The 20,567-nt window shown below is 41.8% G+C and overlaps 1 protein-coding gene across 3 annotated transcripts in view; it reads left to right on the top strand.

The window, feature by feature from the left end:
* The window catches only part of FBLN2 (fibulin 2), a 184,529-nt gene that overhangs the window by 49,827 nt on the left and 114,135 nt on the right, over window positions 1–20,567 (top strand). For all 3 annotated transcript variants that reach the window (XM_075939673.2, XM_006125827.3, XM_075939674.2), the window contains exon 2: window positions 7,459–8,914. In XM_075939673.2, coding sequence (XP_075795788.2) covers window positions 7,459–8,914 — 1,456 coding nt within the window. The remainder of the gene's footprint in view (window positions 1–7,458; window positions 8,915–20,567) is intronic.

The raw sequence follows: 20,567 nt of genomic DNA, 5'->3' as shown, positions 1-20,567 counted from the left end.
TTAATAAAGAGGTTTATGCTTCATAGTTCCAAGAAAGATATATGCACACAAATAGAATATAAATATTCAGGGTATTACAAGCTCTTGAACAATAGGTAATTTGCTCTATTTACATAAAACATATTTGAGTTATGCATGTTCTTATTCAAAACATATTTCCATAACAATATGGGGGCAAAGTGTCACAACATGCAAATGTTAAAATTATTCGTACAAGGAAGAATGTTAAGGAATGAGCCTCTCATTTGTGGACACTTGAAATAAACTGACAGCTGAGGGTTACAGCTAGAGTTGATCTTTTTCAACTTTTTACGTTATTGTCAAAATGAAACATTTTGGCCTACTGAAATGAAATACTTTAAAAATATTTAAGTGAATGAAAAATTTTGAGATTTTGATTTTTTGTCCTGATTCGGGAGAAAACACTTTGAAATCTGAGATTTTCTTATGTGATGGAAATTCTGTGTTTTAACTGGCCCTAGTTAGTTTCTGCTGCATATGGACATTAGCCTTAAATGTCCTTGGTTGAAAATATGTCCATCTCACTTGCTAACTGAAAAAGGCTCTTATGTCTTCCCCAATGTCTAATGCCCATCTATCCCATATGTGCATTTGCCTCCCTTTTCTCCCTTAGCATTCTACAGAATGTCTTCATTCTTCCTTTGCTATGAATTTCTGAGGAGAAAAAATGTTACCAGTATGAAAAACATTCTCCTGCCAGAAGAAATATTTTCTTTCAGGTTGATTTTAAAATAATAGAAATGAATCTAAGTTATTCTTTTAGTGCTTAAAGTGGGAATATACTTGAATGTCAAATTAAAAGCCTAGACTTCATGAACAGTCAATTGTTTTAGTTGGGATGGCAGGGGAATTAGTTTCTGAAAGAGATTGTATTCCTGCCGATCACACGAGCTTCTTCTTTTGCAAAGATGGCCACCTGTGGAATGTTGTCTTATTGTGGGCATTACCTATGGGTACATCTAGACTGCGAGGATCTATCGGAAAAAGATACACAAAATGCGCAAAATACTTTTGTTGGAAAAGGCTTTTCCGAAATTCGGCCCATCTAGACTGGGCCAAATTTTGAAAAAAAAACCTCTGTCAAAAGTTGAGGAATACAGTGGTTTCTGAAAGAGTGCATTTGCTCTTCCACAAAAAAAAAAAAAAAAAGCTGACACGGTGGAGTCTAGCCGTAACCTATGTTACGGAGCTAGGCTGCTTTTGTTGGGAAACTTAACCTCTTGGGGATTCATTTTTCTCTGTCATAGTGGAATTTCTCCAGATTCTCACCAGTATAAGAGCATCAGGTCTTTAGTTCCCACACTAACTGGGACTGACTTTTATGTGGTACCCTGGGCATTAATATGATTACTCCGATTCTGTCCTACCTTTGCCCCAGTTCAAATCCACTGAAGCAAATGGGATTGGATGGAATAAAAATCAGTGTGGAATTTTGGGAGTCTAATAATTAAGACATTTCCCCAAAGATATATTTTATTTAAAGAAACAAACAACACCCAAGCCTTCTGGGTTATAAAGCAGAGTAGAAGCTCGTGGATAAGATTCAGCTGGTTTTGCTGCAGAGTTGTGTGAGCCTCGAAAACAGTCATAGGAAGGATTTTTGTTCCTATGTGTGGGGTTCAATTCGTTGCGACCTCCCAGCCAAACTCTCAGCAACAAACATCGATGAAGTTAATAAGACTCAGTGAAAGGTAGAAATGGGCCTGATTCTCTCTTACAGCGAGGCCCCTCTCTAGTGCCCTGGCCATGTAAAGGGGGTTTAAATGAATGTAAATACTATCACAGCTGGGGAGAATAACTGAAATATAATAAAGTAGCTGGAAAAATTCGGAAAGCTTCATATGCACTGAGCTGATGCAACTTCTCCAGTTGCTCATGCCACCTTTCTTCTACAACAGTCAGGGTCACCAGAAAGCAAGTGTGAAAAATCAGGATGTGGATGGGATGTAATAAGACAAAGTCCTGCTTATCGGGATTGTCCCTATAAAATTAGGACATCTGGTCACCCTATCTACAATAACAGCAGGAGGTGCATTTAAACTAGTTGCTGTCTCCACAACACAGTTTGTCTCCAGGAAGAGCTGAGATCCCACAGTGGTTGTATACAAACTCCTGAGGGTTACATAGAATATGCAGCCTTTCTGTGGAACAAGTGTAAGTCACGTTTTCCCCAGCTGAAAAACATAAAACATGATTCTGTGCTTCATTGAATGCCTGTTCCCTCTCTCTGCCCGGTGCGGAAGTGGGGAAGTGGTAGGTGCTCCAAAGAAGTTTATTTGGGGCAGAGAGAAAATGATAGTTAACAAAGGGAAAATATGAAGAAGAGGTAGCAGCTTAAAATAGTGAAATGAGATATTTCATTTGAAAGTATTCACTCCAAAAAGACAGAGGCTGGCTTTGGGTAACTGGAAAGATACTTTGGGTTACTAAGCAAAGATTTCTAAGAGGCAGATAAATTTGGCTTTAATTAGGTTGATATGAGTGTTTTGAATGAGAAATCAGTGCAAGAGACAGGAGGGAGAGGAGTTGGAATTATCATAGACAAAATACTGTAATAGGCTAAGACGTTAGACTCAAGAGAAAAGGTGGAAAAGCAGAGGAAAACTAGGGACAGAACCTTGAGGGACAAAACTGATAGGGACGAGGAATCATTAATGGGAAAGGAAACTGAATTATCTTCAGAAGAAGTTGGAGAGTGAAGAAGAGAACCAAGAAAGCTCAAAGCTAGACCAAGGCAAAGCAATAATCAGCTATGTTACAGACAGTCGATAACGAAGGAGACACAAGACCATTTTAAGATGATATGGGACTGCAGGGATTCCAGGTAGCATCAAAGGAGATTAAGTGAAAGAGGGAAGAATAGACAGCAGGGGGAGATTGAAGATGGAGACAAGTGGAGTGAAAAGATTTTCTTTTCAGGGAAGCTGGAGTGTATCTGAAAGCTATAGAAAGGAGCCAGATCAGTGAAGATGACACTGCAGGAAGAAATAGAGAAGAAAAAGGAAGGTTGTTTTCATGCAGCGCAGTCAACCTGTGGAACTCCTTGCCAGAGGATGTTGTGAAGACTAGGACTTTAACAGGCTTCGAAAAAGAGCTAGATAAATTCATGAAGGTTAGGTCCAACAATGGCCATTAGGCATGATGGGTAGGAATGATGTCCTCTGTTTGTCTGGAAATGGATGACAGGAGAAGGATCACTTGATGATTACCTGTTGTATTCTCTCCCTGCAGGGCATATGGCACTGGCCACTGTTGGCAGACAGGATACTGGGCTAGATGGACCATAGGTCTGACCCAGTATGGCCATTCTTATGTATTTACATCCAGTAAAGGGTTTATTAGGCATGCTGGATCCAAAGTGCCCCTGGTTTTGTAATACTCACTTCAGAAAACAAACTCAGTCACCTCTCATTGGATGGTCAAGTTATGCCTGAGAAGTGAGCCTGCTCATGTGCTACAGTTGAGAGGCAGGAAACAATGGACAGCATATGGTGCACACTATACTACACTGGCAAATAGCACTGTGTGAGACTCACTGAAATATCCAGCTCCATTTGTCACATTTAATAGGTTGGTGCAACAACAACAACTATAAAATACATGGTTGCTACACAAGTATCATTAGTCATTTCAATATAAGACTGAATATATATAAGCACAATACATCCTTTAATACAGCCTCAGGGAGCCTTTAGGGAGGTTAGTGCTGTTGAAGGGGTCAGGCGGCTAACCTTATTGAGTCAAGTGTTTGAGATACTCCAAACCACAGGTGAACTCAATGTGTATCTCTTGACACTGCTTTCACCAAATTACCTCAACCCTGACTTGGAGAGCCCAGCTGTAGGATTTAGTGCTTGGTTGCTTTACTGAGATTATCAACAAAAGTGCTAGTTAATGTTTATTGTCTTTATTGGGTTTGGAGGGAATAAGCAAAGTAGGAGATCTAGAAAGGGAAACTATTCCAGTGGAAAACAGAAATTCCAATTTAGTGGAAATCAAGGGCGGGAAATAAAATGGCAGTGGATCCCCATTCCAGGCTAATGGGAGCTGTGGGGAAATGGCACAGACCGGGAATGGTGATCCGCAGCCAATGGGCGCTTCAATTGCCCATACTCACAGAATCACTGATAAATATAGTGGCAGTGGCCTGCCTGGGGCTAACCCTCTAGAATAGGATCTGGCCCAGTGCGAGTGTTTGCCCACCCCTGGTGTAGATAGTAACAGCTCTTAGTCACTACACAGCTGTGCTGGTTTTCAAACTGATGAGATGAGCGGTTCTTTGTTCCCTTATTAACCTTCTGACTCAGCAGTCTTACTGTAGTGTTATAGGGCATCGCAGGCTAATGTTGGCACCAGTATGGTGCGTGATTTGACTTCTCTGGGCCGGGAAACATTTTAACATAGAAACCCTGCCCAAATGGAGAAGCTAGGCCCTGACTCCCAGTTGCAACAAAGTTCAGCCATGTGCCTCAGACCATCTGTAAAGTTAACCTTATGTTAGGGAGGGAAACATGGAGGATTGTGGTGTGTGTATATTTGCAACCAGCGGAAAATTTGACTTGAACGTGCTGAGGTGTTAACCTAGATATGTCACCAGAAGGATCTGATAACAGAGCTCTGTCCTTAAAGTGTCTGAACAGCGGTTTATCTTTAATTCTCTTTCCAGGTAGTCCACAGGCTAAACCAGATAATGAATTACAAATTCATATTACCTGGACGAACTGCTGAAAGAGCAGAGCAGACTTAATATATAAACAATGAAATGATTAAATCTTATGAGCCCAGTATGAACTCATTCAGGGACTGCTGAGTGAATACTCTGCTACTTTTTCATTTGTGCCCAAGGTTTGATAGTGGTTCTTAGTACTGTCTATTGCAGGGGTCACCAACCGGTTGATCGCGATCAACTGGTCAATCCTGGAGCCTCAACCAGTCAATTGTGATCTCTGGGCCACTACAGTCCAGCCCACAGCAGGGACTTTGTGGCCCCCATTGAGGTGAAGAGGACAGCATGTCTCTGCAAGCTGCCCGCTCCACCATCTCTCGTTGACTGGCTCCTGGCCAAGGGGAGCTGTGAGGACCGTGCTGGGGACAGGGGCTTGCACACAGAGACATGCTGTCCCCTTCTCCCTAAGGAGAGCATAGAGACAAACCTGCAGCCAGCCACATCTGGGAGCAGCATGGAGTCACAGCAAGCAGGCAGCTTGTCTGAGCCCTGCTGCCTTGCCATCCGGAACCTGCACCTTGCACCCCCCATTCTAGTCCTGACCCTCTCCCAGAGCCAGCACCCCACACTCCCTTCTGCACCCCAACACTCTATCCCCCTTCACTCAAACTTCCTCACAGAACTTGCCACCCCTCACCCCTTCTTGCTCCTGAACCCCTCAGCCTTGGCCCAGAACCCGCACCTCTGAGTGAGGATGGAGGGAGAGCAAGTAATGGAGGGGGGGTGAGTGGGGCTTTGGGGTAGGGGCGGGGCCCTGAAATTTAAAAAGTGAACGTGGGCATAAAAAGGTTGGAGACCAGTGTTCTATCGTAGGCATGTAAAGGGGTAACCGGTTAACCAGTTACCCGGTAAGCATCACCTTTACTGTGTGATGCTTACCAGTAGCCAGTTAACCTGTGGCCTGGACAGGCTGGAGCAGCTCCCTATCCACAGAGCAGTGCAGTGGGCCCACCCTGGCCCAAGCCTGCGTGTGGTGTGGTTGGCTTGGCTCAGCCTTGCCAGATCAGCTTATGGTGCGGCGGTCCTGTGGACCTAGCTGTTCTGGCTGGGCCCGCTGCACCGTGGACTGCTCCAGCCAACCCGGGCTGAACTTGCTGCCGGCGGCTAGCTGTTCCGTGTTTAACTGGTTAATCACAGTGTTTCATTGGTTAACTTTTTAAACATTAGTTTACATCCTTATTCTATTGTATTTTTATTTTTCATTGAATCACAGTAGTTTCCACTAATTTAACTCTGACTTGTTATTTTATTAATTAGTAATGTTGTCTAGCAATTGTACTGCAGAACCATGGAACCTGGAAAAGTCTAAATATAATAAAAGATTTATATCTTATCAAGACAGGCACGCTTTTCTCACATTTTGGCCAATTTCCAGTAGTACCTCTGAGCTCACTTGTTGGAAACCCAGTGTAAGTGGGAGAAGTAATCTTTTGAATGTTTTTTTGGCAGATTTACTGTTTTCTGATGTTTATTGTTCCTGGTGATGCTGAGAGTGAAAACTTTTTCCCCATCAGACAACTTTTAAAATAAAAAAACCCTGTTTTGAACCACTAGTTCTAGCAAACTAAAGTCAGATTTATTCTGCAATATGTACCTTTCCATGTTAACCGTAAACAGTTGTTTGTATGTTTTGTGATATGACAGCAGTTGATTTGCTTAACTTTTAAATTAATCTGTCTGTAGTACAGTGTCAAAATGATTAAACATTTTCAATGTGCACTTTAGGTATTAATGTCTCAGATTCCAATGCTTTTACATGCTGATTACTCTAGAATATTTGGTTTCAAAGTCAGAGCAGTCCAGTTTCTCAAAAGTATTTAGGTACCTAACTCCCATGGATTTCAGATCCTTGAGGAGCTGAACCAAAGCCTTTTTGGTACTGACACAAATAAATTACATCGCTACATATTGTAGCAGATCCTTAGCTGATGTAAATTGCCATAGCTTGAGTGAATTCAGCGTGGATGGCTATTTACACTAGCTGAAGATCTAGAGTTGAGTCCTAGGCTTTCAGAGAAGCTATGTCAGTTTATATTGGCTGAGGATCTTGCCCTTGAGGTGATAAGTAGAAGAGGGGTTCATGTATGCACAACTAATGTGATGTTTACACATAACTGCAGTGACATATAATGGAAGCTTTATGTCTTGAGTTTACAAGCTTTGCAGAGGGAAAAACATCATTGTCAGCAAAATGTCATTGTATTTAGCTAATGGAAAAAAAAACCCCACTCATTCAGAGCTTAAATATACAGGAACAAATAAAAAAGTCCCTAATCAAAGTTTTGCTTCATTTACATATTCGGGATTTCATCTTTTGTAATTAAAATATAAAGATTCAATATCTAAAAGTTATATCTGCAGAGGAAGAGCTGCGCATTTGCTTATTATCTGCCAAAAATGTCTTGCCTTTATTTAGTCAGATGAAACGATTACTAAAGTCCACAAGTAAAAAAGGGCAATTTTTAAATTTTACTAAGTTTCTTATGAATTGATCAATTTTTTTTTATTTTCCTTAAATGAAAAGGAGGGAGAGAGAAAAGAAAAATATGCAGCTTGAAGTCCAATGCTTGCAATGCTTGGAAGACATTATGATTAATTTTATACTTGGGTTTCCAGATGTTGGACTGTATCCCAACTTTTAAGGATTTCTAATGTTTAACAGGATATGTGCTGAATATAGCATTTAACAGAGTTTTCTTTCATAAACCTAGGATCTAGGAGAAAAGGAGAATTCAGGAAAATATTGCAGACTGGGAGCTGAACCCTCAGTTCGTCAGGAAAAAAATAGGGTGAGCAAAAATCGTTTGGTGCCTTATTTGTATAAAAGGACTATGGATAAGCACATAGCACCTCATCTGAGCTGTTTGTGCACTGTTCTGTTGGTGCTCATTTGGACTGGCATCTCACATGCCCAGAAAGACTGCACAGGAGTGGAGTGCCAGCAACTGGAGAACTGTATTGAAGAGGTGCTTGAGCCTGGTGAATGCTGTGCCTCTTGTTTGCAACATGGTTGTACTTGTGAAGGCTACCAGTACTATGACTGTGTCAACGTGGGATTCATGAATGGCAAAGTGCCCGAAGGGCAATCTTATTTTGTGGACTTTGGAAGCACTGAATGCTCATGTCCCAAGGGAGGAGGCAAGATAAGTTGCCAGTTTATGCTTTGCCCCGAATTGCCTCCAAACTGTATTGATGCGGTGCTACCAGCTGATGGCTGTCCTCAGTGTGGACGAATAGGCTGTCTCCATGAAGGTCAGAAGTATGTAGCTGGCCATACATTCCATATTCCTCCATGCAAGGTTTGCCATTGCCCAAATTCTGGAGGTGAACTGATGTGCTACCAGCTCCCAGACTGTGGGGCATCCACCTTGAGTCCAACGGATACTGAAGAGAACCAGACAGAGAGGCACTACGATGATCCGTACAGCTATGACCAGGAGGCACCCGAAGGAGACGCCATTCAGGTGGAATCTCCCAAAAAACTCAGGAACTCTGCAGCCCATACAGAAGAAGACAGCATTGGCCAAGAGCAAAGCGAGGATTACGAGTACCATGCAATCAGCGTTACTTCCCCACCATTGACTCAACCTGTTACACACACCGAAGAAGCTGCTGTAGCAGTCACCACAAACGCTTCTACTCCCCATCCTGAACTTAGCAGTGCATCGGCACAAGAGGAGGAAAAGAGAGACCTACGCACCACAATGGCCCCCACAGTGCAGGTCCTGAGTGAAAAAGTAACCACACCTAGCAGTGCCCCTGAGGAACAAACAACTGCTATGATGCTGATGGCAAAGCAAGTGGTAGAATCAGAGAGAAAAACAAAGGGGAAACAAGGAGAGAGAGAGCGACATGAACAAGAAGGAATTGCTCGCCCTAAGCCAAGGAAACACATGAGAAAAGATTATAAAGAGCAGGGGAGCAGTATATCTCCAGCTCTGAAAGAGACAAATGTGACCGTGTCACATGGTCACAGACCTTCCCATGAAAAGCATGGAGAAAATACTTTCCCTAAGGTCAAATTTAGTTCCACCACATCACCTCCCATTGCTCTGAAAGAAGACCATAGTCAGGCATCCCAAAAGCAGTCACAGATGCTTTATCATTATCAGCCTGAAGAAGGTGGAGACCCTAATTCTATTCATGCTGCCTCCAGGTTACCAGAAGGTAAGGCTTTTTTCTTATTTACACTATAGATTTTTTTGTTTGATAATATTGAACCATTATATAAAAATGGCCCAGAAACATTTGTTCTTGCCTTCTCACTGAGACACATGCGCATGAAATCAAATAAATCTCTAAACTTCTTTTGTCTTTCTAAAAGAAACAAGGTTTTTTACCTGCTTAATTTGGCAGAATAAATAGACTTCTACTGTTGTTTCTCTTAGATGAATTTTAAAGACTGTGGACAGTGTTTTCTGGTGTCCAACTGCATTTCAAATTAGGTATCAGTCATAGACATCCCTTTCTCTTCCCCCACTCATTACTGATGTTGAAATGACTTACCACGCAGAGAAGGGATTAGATGTAACTGGCTATATGCCTGATTTGACTAGCCACTTAAACACAATTTTAGCTGTGACCATATTGATAAAAATAAATTGTTCTAGTATTCCAAGAAGACACCACAGCTCTTACAGAAGTATTTACAATAGTTGCTGTAAGTGATGCTAAATTTTTAAATGTCTAAACCCAGTAATGCAAGAACTTCATTCAAAAACTCTAGAATATATTGACAGGCACTAATAGGAAGCAAAAGAAATACTGCATTTTTCTTGACACTTTTGGTCTAGAAGTTTATGATGTTTTTGATCAGGGTTGGCAAGAGCACGTAGTTCCTCTTTGCTGCTGGTTTCCTTTTGACATCTGTAATAAACGTTGATTAGAAGCTTTATGCTGTGCTCATTACAGTAATGAATGCGGACTCCACTGCTGCAAATCAGTATGAATGCATCTCACATTTCTGATTCATTCTTCATCAAATCAAATGGAACATCATTTTTTGATGATGTGGCACCAAATATTCTCATGATGGGTTTTAATGTTTCTTTATTTCTTGTAAAATGTCTGCAGTGGATCTAGAAAATGCAGATTAATCTTCAGATGTCATCCAGGTAACATCCTGAAACACCTCTTCCCACTGTGATAACAGGGGAACTAAGATCAGATCTAGACACTGGGTTGAAAGAGTCATGATGGCACCTGTCCAAAATAAACTATATATGCGTGAACTGGGCTTGGTAGCCTCTCCCTTTCCTGCTAATCTGAGAACCCAAGTACTTCTGTTTTTCCTTTGTTTTCATAGCAAATGCTGATTTAATTGAGTTAATCAGAGTGGGACCTTGTGTTTTCAAACTTAGAATAATATCCTGAACAACAGCAGTAGGCCAAAGGTCTTGTTCTGTAAAAAAAAAAAAAAAAAAAAAAAAAAAAATTATATATTGGCACCATACATACTTCAAATGTGTTAAGTAAACATAACACCTGCAGAAGTCAATGTTTGGTATGTAGCACCAGAGTAATATGCAAATCTTTAAAGACACATCATTAACTTCTGACGTTAAGAAGTGATTTTGGAAGTCATCTCAGGTACTGACCCTGAGCTCATCTCCCAGTGCTTTGGATTTACAATCACATTGGTTTTTTTTCTTTCTTAACACTTTTCTGAAAGATAAGAACCCACAGGGGAAACTACCTGACCCTATGGGGGAAGCGTGAAACTGTACAAGAAGTGCTGGCCATTATGTAAATTCAAGATTGGATAAGTGGAACACAAAGTGGAGAAAGAAAAAGCATTAATTGCTTGTTAGTTTGGCTGAGTTACTTAAACTGCTCATTCCTATGTTGCCATCCAAAAATTCATGTCAGTAAAACTTACACACTATACCACCCTGTCATGTATTGTTTTGATAACTTTTATCAGTAAAACACTTTTTTACTTTCCTCTGTGTTCCTGCCAACACCCTAGATATTATGGATCTGATTCTCCATTGTAATATCTGTGTTAAATGGAGTTTGTTATTCGACTTGAATGACAGTTTGAAGAGGTGTAAATGATCATACAAATTGCCAGGCCTTCGAAAATCAGACCACACTGTTCAGAGATTTTTGGTAATAAACAGGGGATTTAACCCCAGCTTCTGTTCAATTTAGCTGAGAATTTAGCACACTTCTAGATGTAGGTTTAGGTTTAAAAGCCTGCCAATGCACTTCTTCCATCTCACTCAAAGGAGTTGGAATAGATTGATGATTTTAACATTACAGGTATGCTTTATCCTTGGATCTGAAAACAAATATCCCATTTGTATGATCCCGAATGAACACTGGAACCATTTGGTATTTTGTCCCTTGTAAAAATCCTTTGGGAGAAAACCTGAATGTGAATCCTAGTAATAAAACTTCATCAAAGTTACATGTAGTGAAGCCCTATGGTTCTTGCACGCTTGAACTAAAACTTCAGCAGCAAGCCTTGCTCCTCCATGAGGTGATGTTTTGCCAACCCCACGTTCTGCCTGCAATCTTTTGAAGTTTCCTGGAGAGCCAAGAGTCTTTCACATTTAGGTTTGAATCTACTCCCAACCATCTATACAAGATCTTGTTTCCTCTCCTGCCAGAACATTATTCTTCTTTCATCCTTGCTGCTATCTTGAGAGGAATCTCAGTGCATACACACAAATACATACGTTTCTGGTACCATGGCTGTTTGGTTGTCAGCTGCCTGTGGAGGGGTGTGATAGAGCATTTGCCCTGCACAGGACCTTTTAGGGTTAAAACCCAGGCCTAAGAGGTGGCTGGAGTGGTGGAGCCCACAGCTGAGGTAGAGACAGCCAATTAGGGCCCAGCTGGGACAATATAAATAAGGGCTCCTGGAGGGGCAGAGAAAAACTCACTCTTTCTCCAGTTGTGGAGCAGGAGGGACCTAGCTGCCAGGGGAGCTATAGGCTTCCTGACTTAGAGCAGGGCTGGGGAAAGGCAGGCAGAGCTGCCAGGAAAGCTTCCAGGTTGCAGGAAACTCGGCCAGGAAAACTCCCAGGCTGCAGGGCCTGTGGCAAGGCCCAAGGTTACTAGGGCTGTGGGAAAACAGGGCAGGAGAAGGAAGCAGGTCCATACTCCTTTCCTATGATGAGTGGCCATTTCAGACTACAGTTTGCTCTTGAGGTAAGAGAATAGAAGATGACTGGCAGTTCGTCACTGAGACAAGATAGGTTTAGGGACTTGGGCGGGGAGGTGCGTCCCTAAGGCGGAGGACCACCATGGCGGTGAGTCACACCATGTTACAAGGGGTTAGCCATACTGGCCATGTGGGAGTTATGGTTAACTGCTTCCTCAGGTGATTTTTTTTATTTAAACACACGTTTCAATATAATTGGCTGAATTTGAAGCCTGGATATAACAAATGGGGAAATAGTTAATATTCATGACATGGGCAAGATGAATATTTTCTCAGTAGTGAATTTTCTAGCCAAAGTAAAGAACATCTTACCAGGCCCTGACTATTATGTTCAGTGTGAAGATAGATGGATATCTTCAGGTGATGACTTTGCCTTTCAATAAAATTAGTATTCGTGTGACGATTTTGCAATGGAAATATGAAAACCAGTAGCCCTTACTCATAGTCCTTTTGGTTCCCATACAAATGATGCGCCTTCACTGAGGTCAGTAGTGCTGAATTTGGCTGATAGAATGAAACAGACTCCACATTTGTGTCTTTGCTACTAGGCAATAATCTTTTTTTCCCCTAAGACCAATGTTGGGCAAGGCTCAGAAAACCAGCTGTTTTGTATTTCCCAGGATGCTAGGTGATAGTCATGTATTTCTACAGACCTATTATAAATCTGAAGCTGTCCACAGCTGGGAATATTGTTCATCATGGTTGGGGCCAGTGTTATTGCCTGGGAACTGGGGGGTTTTGTGTGTTTTGTTTTTGTTTTTGTTTTAATTAGGATGAGTTGTGACTCATGAGTTTAACAATGTGTTTTGAGGAATAAAATACATATTTCCTATGTATTTGGTGACTCTTTAGTTAGTATCCAGAGCTTGCAAGAAAACTGAATTTGGCATGTGGGTGTACAATGGAAACTTGTGTTTGTTGAGTAGACTTACAAATGGTAAATTAGTATAATATGCCAGACTCTTCAGCTAATCTTTGCCTTTTGCCTGAAACAAAAAATCAATTATGCTGACAGCACCAGTCAGATAATCTTGTTTTAAAAGGTCAGTTTAAAAATTGGGAGGCAGATGGGCTGATTCCCAATTAGCTGCCATTGAAATCAGTGTATAAAGCAGAGGTACAAATACAATCACTTCTGCAGACACTCTGATTCCTACAAGGATTTTTATGAAACCTGAGAGCTACATGGATGTCTCTGTAATTTCCAAGCCTCGCAAAGATAGGACCAGACCCTTAGCGAGTGCAAATTGGCCTAGTTCCTCAGAAGCAATCTGAGGTGAGGATGTGACCTGAAGACTCGTGGAGTTTTAGAAATCACTGGATTTATTGAAAGCAGAATGAGGACCTTCCATATCTCTTCCTGCACATATGTTAATCTTTCACCAACACGTCACCTCTTCATACATAGTCCCTCCCCAAACCACATCACCCACAGACTTCCTTCTGGGCCCTTCTGCACACCACAGAGACTCTTATGGAGCATCTAACGTCTCCATAGAGACTAGGGATGTAAAAAACTGGGTACAAATTTAACCATATAACCATTAAAAATCCTAATCATGGAATCATAGAATAATAGGACTGGAAGGGACCTCAAGAGTCATCGAGTCCAGCCCCCCGCCTCAAGGCAGGACCAAGCTCCGTCTACACCATCCCTGACAGATGTCTATCTAACCTGCTATTAAATATCTCCAGAGAGGGAGATTCCACCACCTCCCTTGGCAATTTATTCCAATATTTGACCACCCTGACAGTTAGGAATTTTTTCCTAATGTCCAATCTAAACCTCCCCTGCTGCACTTTAAGCCCATTACTCCTTGTCCTGTCCTCAGAAACCAAGAGGAACAAATTTTCTCCTTCCTCCTTGTGACACCCTTTTAGATATTTGAAAACCGCTATCATGTCCCCCCTTAATCTTCTTTTTTCCAAACTAAACAAGCCCAGTTCATGAAGCCTGGCTTCATAGGTCATGTTCTCTAGACCTTTAATCATTCTTGTCGCTCTTCTCTGTACCCTTTCCAATTTCTCCACATCTTTCTTGAAATGTGGCGCCCAGAACTGGACACAGTACTCCAGCTGAGGCCTAACTAGTGCAGAGTAGAGCGGCAGAATGACTTCACGAGTTTTGCTTACAACACACCTGTTGATATAACCTAGAATCATATTTGCTTTTTTTGCAACAGCATCACACTGTTGACTCATATTCAACTTGTGGTCCACTATGACCCCTAGATCCCTTTCCGCCATGCTCCTTCCTAGACAGTCGCTTCCCATCTTGTATGTATGGAACTGATTGTTCCTTCCTAAGTGGAGCACTTTGCATTTCTCTTTATTAAACCTCATCCTGTTTACCTCTGACCATTTCTCTAACTTGCTAAGGTCATTTTGAATTATGTCCCTATCCTCCAAAGAAGTTGCAACCCCACCCAGTTTGGTATCATCTGCAAACTTAATAAGCGTACTCTCTATCCCAATATCTACATCATTGATGAAGATATTGAACAGTACGGGTCCCAAAACAGACCCTTGAGGAACTCCACTTGTTATCCCTTTCCAGCAGGATTTAGCACCGTTAACAACTCTCTGACTACGCTTATCCAGCCAATTATGCACCCACCTTATCGTGGCCCTATCTAAGTTATATTTGCCTAGTTTATCAATAAGAATATCATGCGAGACCGTATCAAATGCCTTACTAAAGTCTAGGTATATGACATCCACTGCTTCTCCCTTATCCACAAGACTCGTTATCCTATCAAAGAAAGCTATCAGTTTAGTTTGGCATGACTTGTTCTTCACAAACCCATGCTGGCTATTCCCTATCACTTTATTACCTTCCAAGTGTTTGCATATGATTTCCTTAATTACCTGCTCCATTATCTTCCCTGGGACAGACGTTAAACTGACCGGTCTGTAGTTTCCTGGGTTGTTCTTATTCCCCTTTTTATAGATGGGCACAATATTTGCCCTTTTCCAGTCTTCTGGAATCTCCCCTGTCTGCCCTGATTTTTCAAAAATCATAGCTAAAGGCTCAGATACCTCCTCTATCAGCTCCTTGAGTATCCTGGGATGCATTTCATCAGGACCTGGTGACTTGCTGACATCTAACTTTCCTAAGTGATTTTTAACTTGTTCTTTGTGTATCCTATCTTCTAAACTTACCCCCTCTCTGCTTGTATTCACAACGTTAGGCACACCTCCAGACTTCTCGGTGAAGACCGAAACAAAGAAGTCATTGAGCATCTCTGCCATTTCCAAGTTTCCTATTACTGCTTCTCCCTCCTCACTAAGCAGTGGGCCTACCCTGTCCTTGGTCTTCCTCTTGCTTTTAATGTATTTATAAAATGGTTACATGGTTACGCTCGCTGCGGCCTCTGCAGCGTTATACCGGCATGTACCTACTCCTGGCTATCAGCCCCATTCCCATTCCCCATTGCCTGGGAGTGAATCCGGCAGCCGTGAGCAGGTACCGTAAATTAGTGTATATAACCCGCACTTGTGTATAAACTGCACCTATGCATAACCTGCAGTTTTTCCTGAATGTGTAAAAAAAAGTTTTAGATAACCCGCGGACTCTTATAACCCACGGGTTATATACGCTACTTTAAGGTAATTGCACATACCAGGATAAACTGCGGGGGGAACAGAGAGTGCAGCGCAGGCGAGCTAACCAGCCTGCGGGAGGGGAGCCACACTCACACCCAGGCTCTGCACAGCCGCAGCCGGGCGCAACCCATACTTCTCCAGGCAGGGGGAACGGAGAGCACAGCACTGGCGAGTAAAAATAAACTCGTATACCCCGCGGAGGGGGGAGGAGTGGCAGGGTTTGTAAAAATGTGTGTAACCCGCGGGTTATATGTGCTAAAAGATGGTATGTGCTGGGAGCTGGATGATAAGCTGGCTCCCGAAGTGCACTAACTTCCTGCTCCTGGCCCCAGTAATTCTAAACTGCAGAGCCTTCAGCGCGAGTGACAGCCAGCTCCCTGCAAGCAGGAGCCAGTGTGTAACCATAATGGAAACCGGTAAGCTGATGTTTATCATTTAACCATTTGACGGTTACACGTTTACATCCCTAATGGGGAAGCTTTTGAAATCCTTAGATTCAGCTTAGTCAAAGACCTTTTAAGACAGTTTTGTCTTGATAGACTTTGAGTGGCGCCTGCTGGGCTGAAATATTTTAGGATGGTGTGGCGGGCCCCTCCCGCCTACCCTCTCAAGGCCAAGGCCCTCCGGCCTGAGACCAGAACACAGTTTAGGGTTGTAGTGGGGACGCACCCCAGGTAGGGGGGCCCAGGCCCATCCTACTCCACCAGGTCCCAGCCCAGGGCCCTGTGAGCGACCGGGTAGCGGGTCACTCCCTCGGCGGGGCAATCCGGCCGAAACGCGCTGAGGTTCTCTGGGAGGGAGAGGAGGCTCCCGCGCCTGCCCTGGGCCACTTCCTACCTGGTTCCCTGGGGTTCCTTCCCCTGTACTCGCCCAGCTTGCTGCGACCTCTGGGCCGGCGTCTCCTCTGCAGGCAGTCCCTGGGTCGCACCAGCTCGCCTCCGTGCCCCCTCTGGCCTCTCCTGGAGTCTCGGGCAACAGCTGTGCAGGAGCTCCCTTTGCAGGTCCTTCTCCTCCACCTGACCTCCCAGACTGAGTCCTTCCCTAGGCTTTTATAGTGGAGCTACAGCCTGGGCATGCTCGGTAGGGCTGTGGGGAAGGGGCCTCTGCAGCCAGGTAACCCTTGCGGTGCCCTTCGGGTTCAGTGCGGGGCTGCCTCGCCCCGTCACAGATGTCATCTGCTTTATCTATCACTGAAGAATTTTTTGTGTCCTCTGAGGAGGATATTGATGTGTGCTGCTTAACACACCTGAGTTTATCCATTTTTCATTTGAAGAATATGGAATGAGGTTAATTTACCCACTTCTTTTAACCACTACACCAGAGGTGGAGTAAATAGTTCCATATGGCAGGAATGCCAGTAATTTTCCTTGACAGCATAACAGAAACGAAGGAAATTCCCAGATGAAAAACTTGAAGGTCAAGTTAAAATGTTTTACATTTGTATTAACCACACGAAGAGAATTTTTAAAAAAGCTATAGATGTAGAAAACCCAGAAAATTTATACAATCTTTAACAAAAAATGAAAAATATGCAAATATTGTTAGGCATATTAAATGTTACATTTCTTTGTGCATGGGAACACCTAAATACTCTATACATTTTGCCTCCGTATTTAAAGAAGTTGTGAACATTGTTACAGATGTCCAAATAATTGTACATAGCAATTTACTCACAGTTCAAGATTGCCATTGCTCACAAGGAGTCTTGATGAACCAAACAACAAAATACTGCAATGACTTATAAATATCCATCATTAACATGGAGGGGAGGGGAAGAAGTACATTTTTAATTAGGAATGTAGGATAAAGATTGGACACCAGAGAACTGATTCTCCAATACCCTATGCTCTGGATATTTACACAAAGTTAGTATAAAATCCTATTATTCTGATTTGGTAACATTGATAACCACGTTGCACTGGTGTAAATGATTACACAAAGTGAAGGTGACTGATGAATTGTGCTTTGTATTAAGATTATGGGATAGAAGCTGGATAGACTTAGGTGTATATATGAATGTGTATTATGTTTTGTTTATTTTCAAGTTTCCTCTTACCTAAAATTTCCCATCATCACATTCTGTATGTTTGATTTTTGCTTCAGTGTGCTTAAATGTGTTTTTCCCGTAAAGTTATTGAGATATGCCCTTAATGTCAAATAATTTATCTTTTTATGGGAGGGGGGAGGAGATAATATTTATTTACTTACCTCTCTGAAGTAATACATTACCGAAGATACATTAAAAAATTCTCATGCAAGCAAGTCCTGCATACAAATACATTCTCAAGGTTTTTTCCAAGAGCATAGAGATTTAAAGGAGGCTTCCCAGAAACAAGCCTTTCTCTCAGTTGCATGTCAGTGTGTGAAGATGATGGAAATGACTCTTCAGAAGTGAATCCATTCAGTGATCTTTCTCTTCTTCCTATTAACTGGCTCCTAGTATCAGAATTCAGTGATGTTTGGTTTCCTGATGCCTTTGGTTAAAATTTTGGCTTCACTACTTACATTTTTTAGGTCTCAGTTTGGTTTTATATGTAGTTTAGTTTTCATGTCCTGAATCACTGCAGCTGCAAATGTAATCTCAGTAAGTACCATTGGTGGAAATAATGTGGCCTGTCTTATAGTTTGCGGGTCAGAAACATTTTGGGTTGGGTTTGATGTTTGTTCTTTTTCACGCTTAAGTTGTTCATCTTTGGTTTAGTCTGAAATGTTGGTTTTAGAACCAAAACCAGGCTCCCTTCTCCATGATGAACAGTGTCATTATGTTTGCTTTACAAGTGGGTGGAAGTGCATGGCCCTAGCTCTCTCTAGTTTCATAGCTGAGCCATTGTGTATCCTATTTCAAAAGAATTCCTGTCCTAATTGACTGCGGTAAGACCATAGTGATATTGATTGGCCTAATGTACGAACTGTAGTGTGCAGACATACCAGCTGCAAATGGATATAATAAAATAAGATATATCATTGCATCACATCTGTGATTTGTTAGCCGGCATCTTTTAGAAGGTGGTAGGTTGCATGTAATTGATGGGATTTTTTTCCACGTGGTTGTCATTTAACTTGGTATGCTAATTTATTGGTATACTGGTTCCATGTTATTGGGAGCAAAATGCAGGACAATGTAGCACTTTAAAGACTAACAAGATGGTTTATTAGATGATGAGCTTTCGTGGGCCAGACCCACTTCCTCAGATCAAATAGTGGAAGAAAGTAGTCACAACCATATATACCAAAGGATACAATTAAAAAAATGAACAAATATGAAAAGGACAAATCACATTGCAGAACAGAAGGGGGATGCGGGGAGGGGGAGGAAGGAAGGTAAGTGTCTGTGAATTGATATTAAAGGTAGGGAGAGTGGGATGTTTGTGAGTTAATGGTATTACAGGTGATAATTGGGGAAACTGTCTTGGTAATGGGTGAGAGAGTTCAAATTCTTGTTAAGTCCTTGTTGGCAAGTGTCGAATTTTAACATGAATGACAGTTCAGAGGATTCCCTTTCAAGTGCAGATGTAAAAGGTTTTTGTAGCAGAATGCAGGTGGCTAAGTCATTTAGAGAGTGTCCTTTCTGGTTAAAGTGGCAAGAAACTGTTTTCTCTTTGTGATCTTGTCTGATATCTGTTTTGTGGGCATTAATCCTTTGGCAAAGTGTCTGAGATGTTTGTCCAATGTACATAGCAGACGGACACTTTCGGCACATGATAGCATGTTATTGGGAGACTTTGGTTAGTAAACTGAAGAGCCGTGTAAAGAATGAAAAGGTTTATTGACTAACCACAGCATTAGTGGTGAGACAAGGTGGATGAGGTAATACCTTTTACTGGATCAACTTTTGCTGGGGAAAGAGACAATCTTTTGCCCTTACACAGAGCTCTTCTTTGGTAGAAGCTCAAAAGTTGGTTTCTCTCATTATCAGAGGCTGGTCTAATCAAAGAGATTCACCCCAACTTGTCTCTCTAATATCCCGAGACCAACAATGGTGACAAGAACATTGCATACAGATAGCAATCACTAGTTATCCTGATGCTGTATAGCAGTTCTGTGGCGTCATTCACAGAGGACCACATTCTATTAGTGTAGAACCCAAGATCTTTGCTTCCAACCAGCCTGGAATGCTTGGGCTAAATACAGTCTTTTAGCTGTTGTAAGCGATAGGGTTTTTATTCCTTTGTAGGTCTTTTTGCTCACTATTGAGCAATAGTAGATATATACAGTTTGTTATAGAGGGATATTTGGGATGTTTTTTGAGTGAGAAGCCAAAATCCTCATCAGCAGATGATTCCAAGGTACCACCTTACCCTCAAATACTTGAAGAAGCAATGTGCTTTAGCAGTCAGAACAGGAGATGGCCCTATTTTCAGTTCACTAATTAATTTACTGAGTGATCTTGGACAATTCTCAGTTTTTGTTGTCATAATGACACCAACTTTGGAGGGGTGCAAATGCTTAGATAACCTGAGGCGGAAAACTTTCCGAAAGTGCAAAATATTATTATTGCTAGCCTGCTTTCAAAGAGTCTGTTGATGTTTTGCTTTCTGTTGTCTTGTTTCTTTAAATTCTTGTCTATGATGCTGCTGCTTCTCTCCTAGACTGACTTTTTTTACTCATCTGTGTCTCCTTAGTTTATATTCATGATCCATTCCTTCTTCAGCAGTATGTTAGACCTTCTGCAGTTCTCCCATAAAAACTAATTAGTGCATTCCAGAAGGAGTTCTTGGGAACACTGAGTATAAAATAAAGTAACTACTCAGCTAGGAAAATATAAATTAGTTACTCAAGCACTTTTACAAATAGTGAGGAGGAGGAAAACAGATTTTCATTTGACTAGATCCTGCACAAAACATTTAACGCTAATCTAGTCCTGTAAGTTACCATGGCAGTAACCAAAAAAAAAATTTAAAAAAAGCTAGCTGACCCTTTTTACCACATTTCCTGTTTTCTCTTCCTGCAAAAGCTATGTACGCAGGAGGGAAGGATAAAACCTCTTAAAAGCCATTGCTGTCAAGTTTTATTACTATTTTCTCACTCATTTCCATTTGCCTA

This window comes from Pelodiscus sinensis, chromosome 11 (assembly GCF_052426305.1).
Source record: "Pelodiscus sinensis isolate ZL-2025 chromosome 11, ASM5242630v1, whole genome shotgun sequence".
NCBI classification, from domain to species: Eukaryota; Metazoa; Chordata; order Testudines; family Trionychidae; genus Pelodiscus; species Pelodiscus sinensis.
The sequence above is the reverse complement of the archived record's forward strand: the minus strand, read 5'-3'. Positions and strand labels throughout refer to the sequence as shown.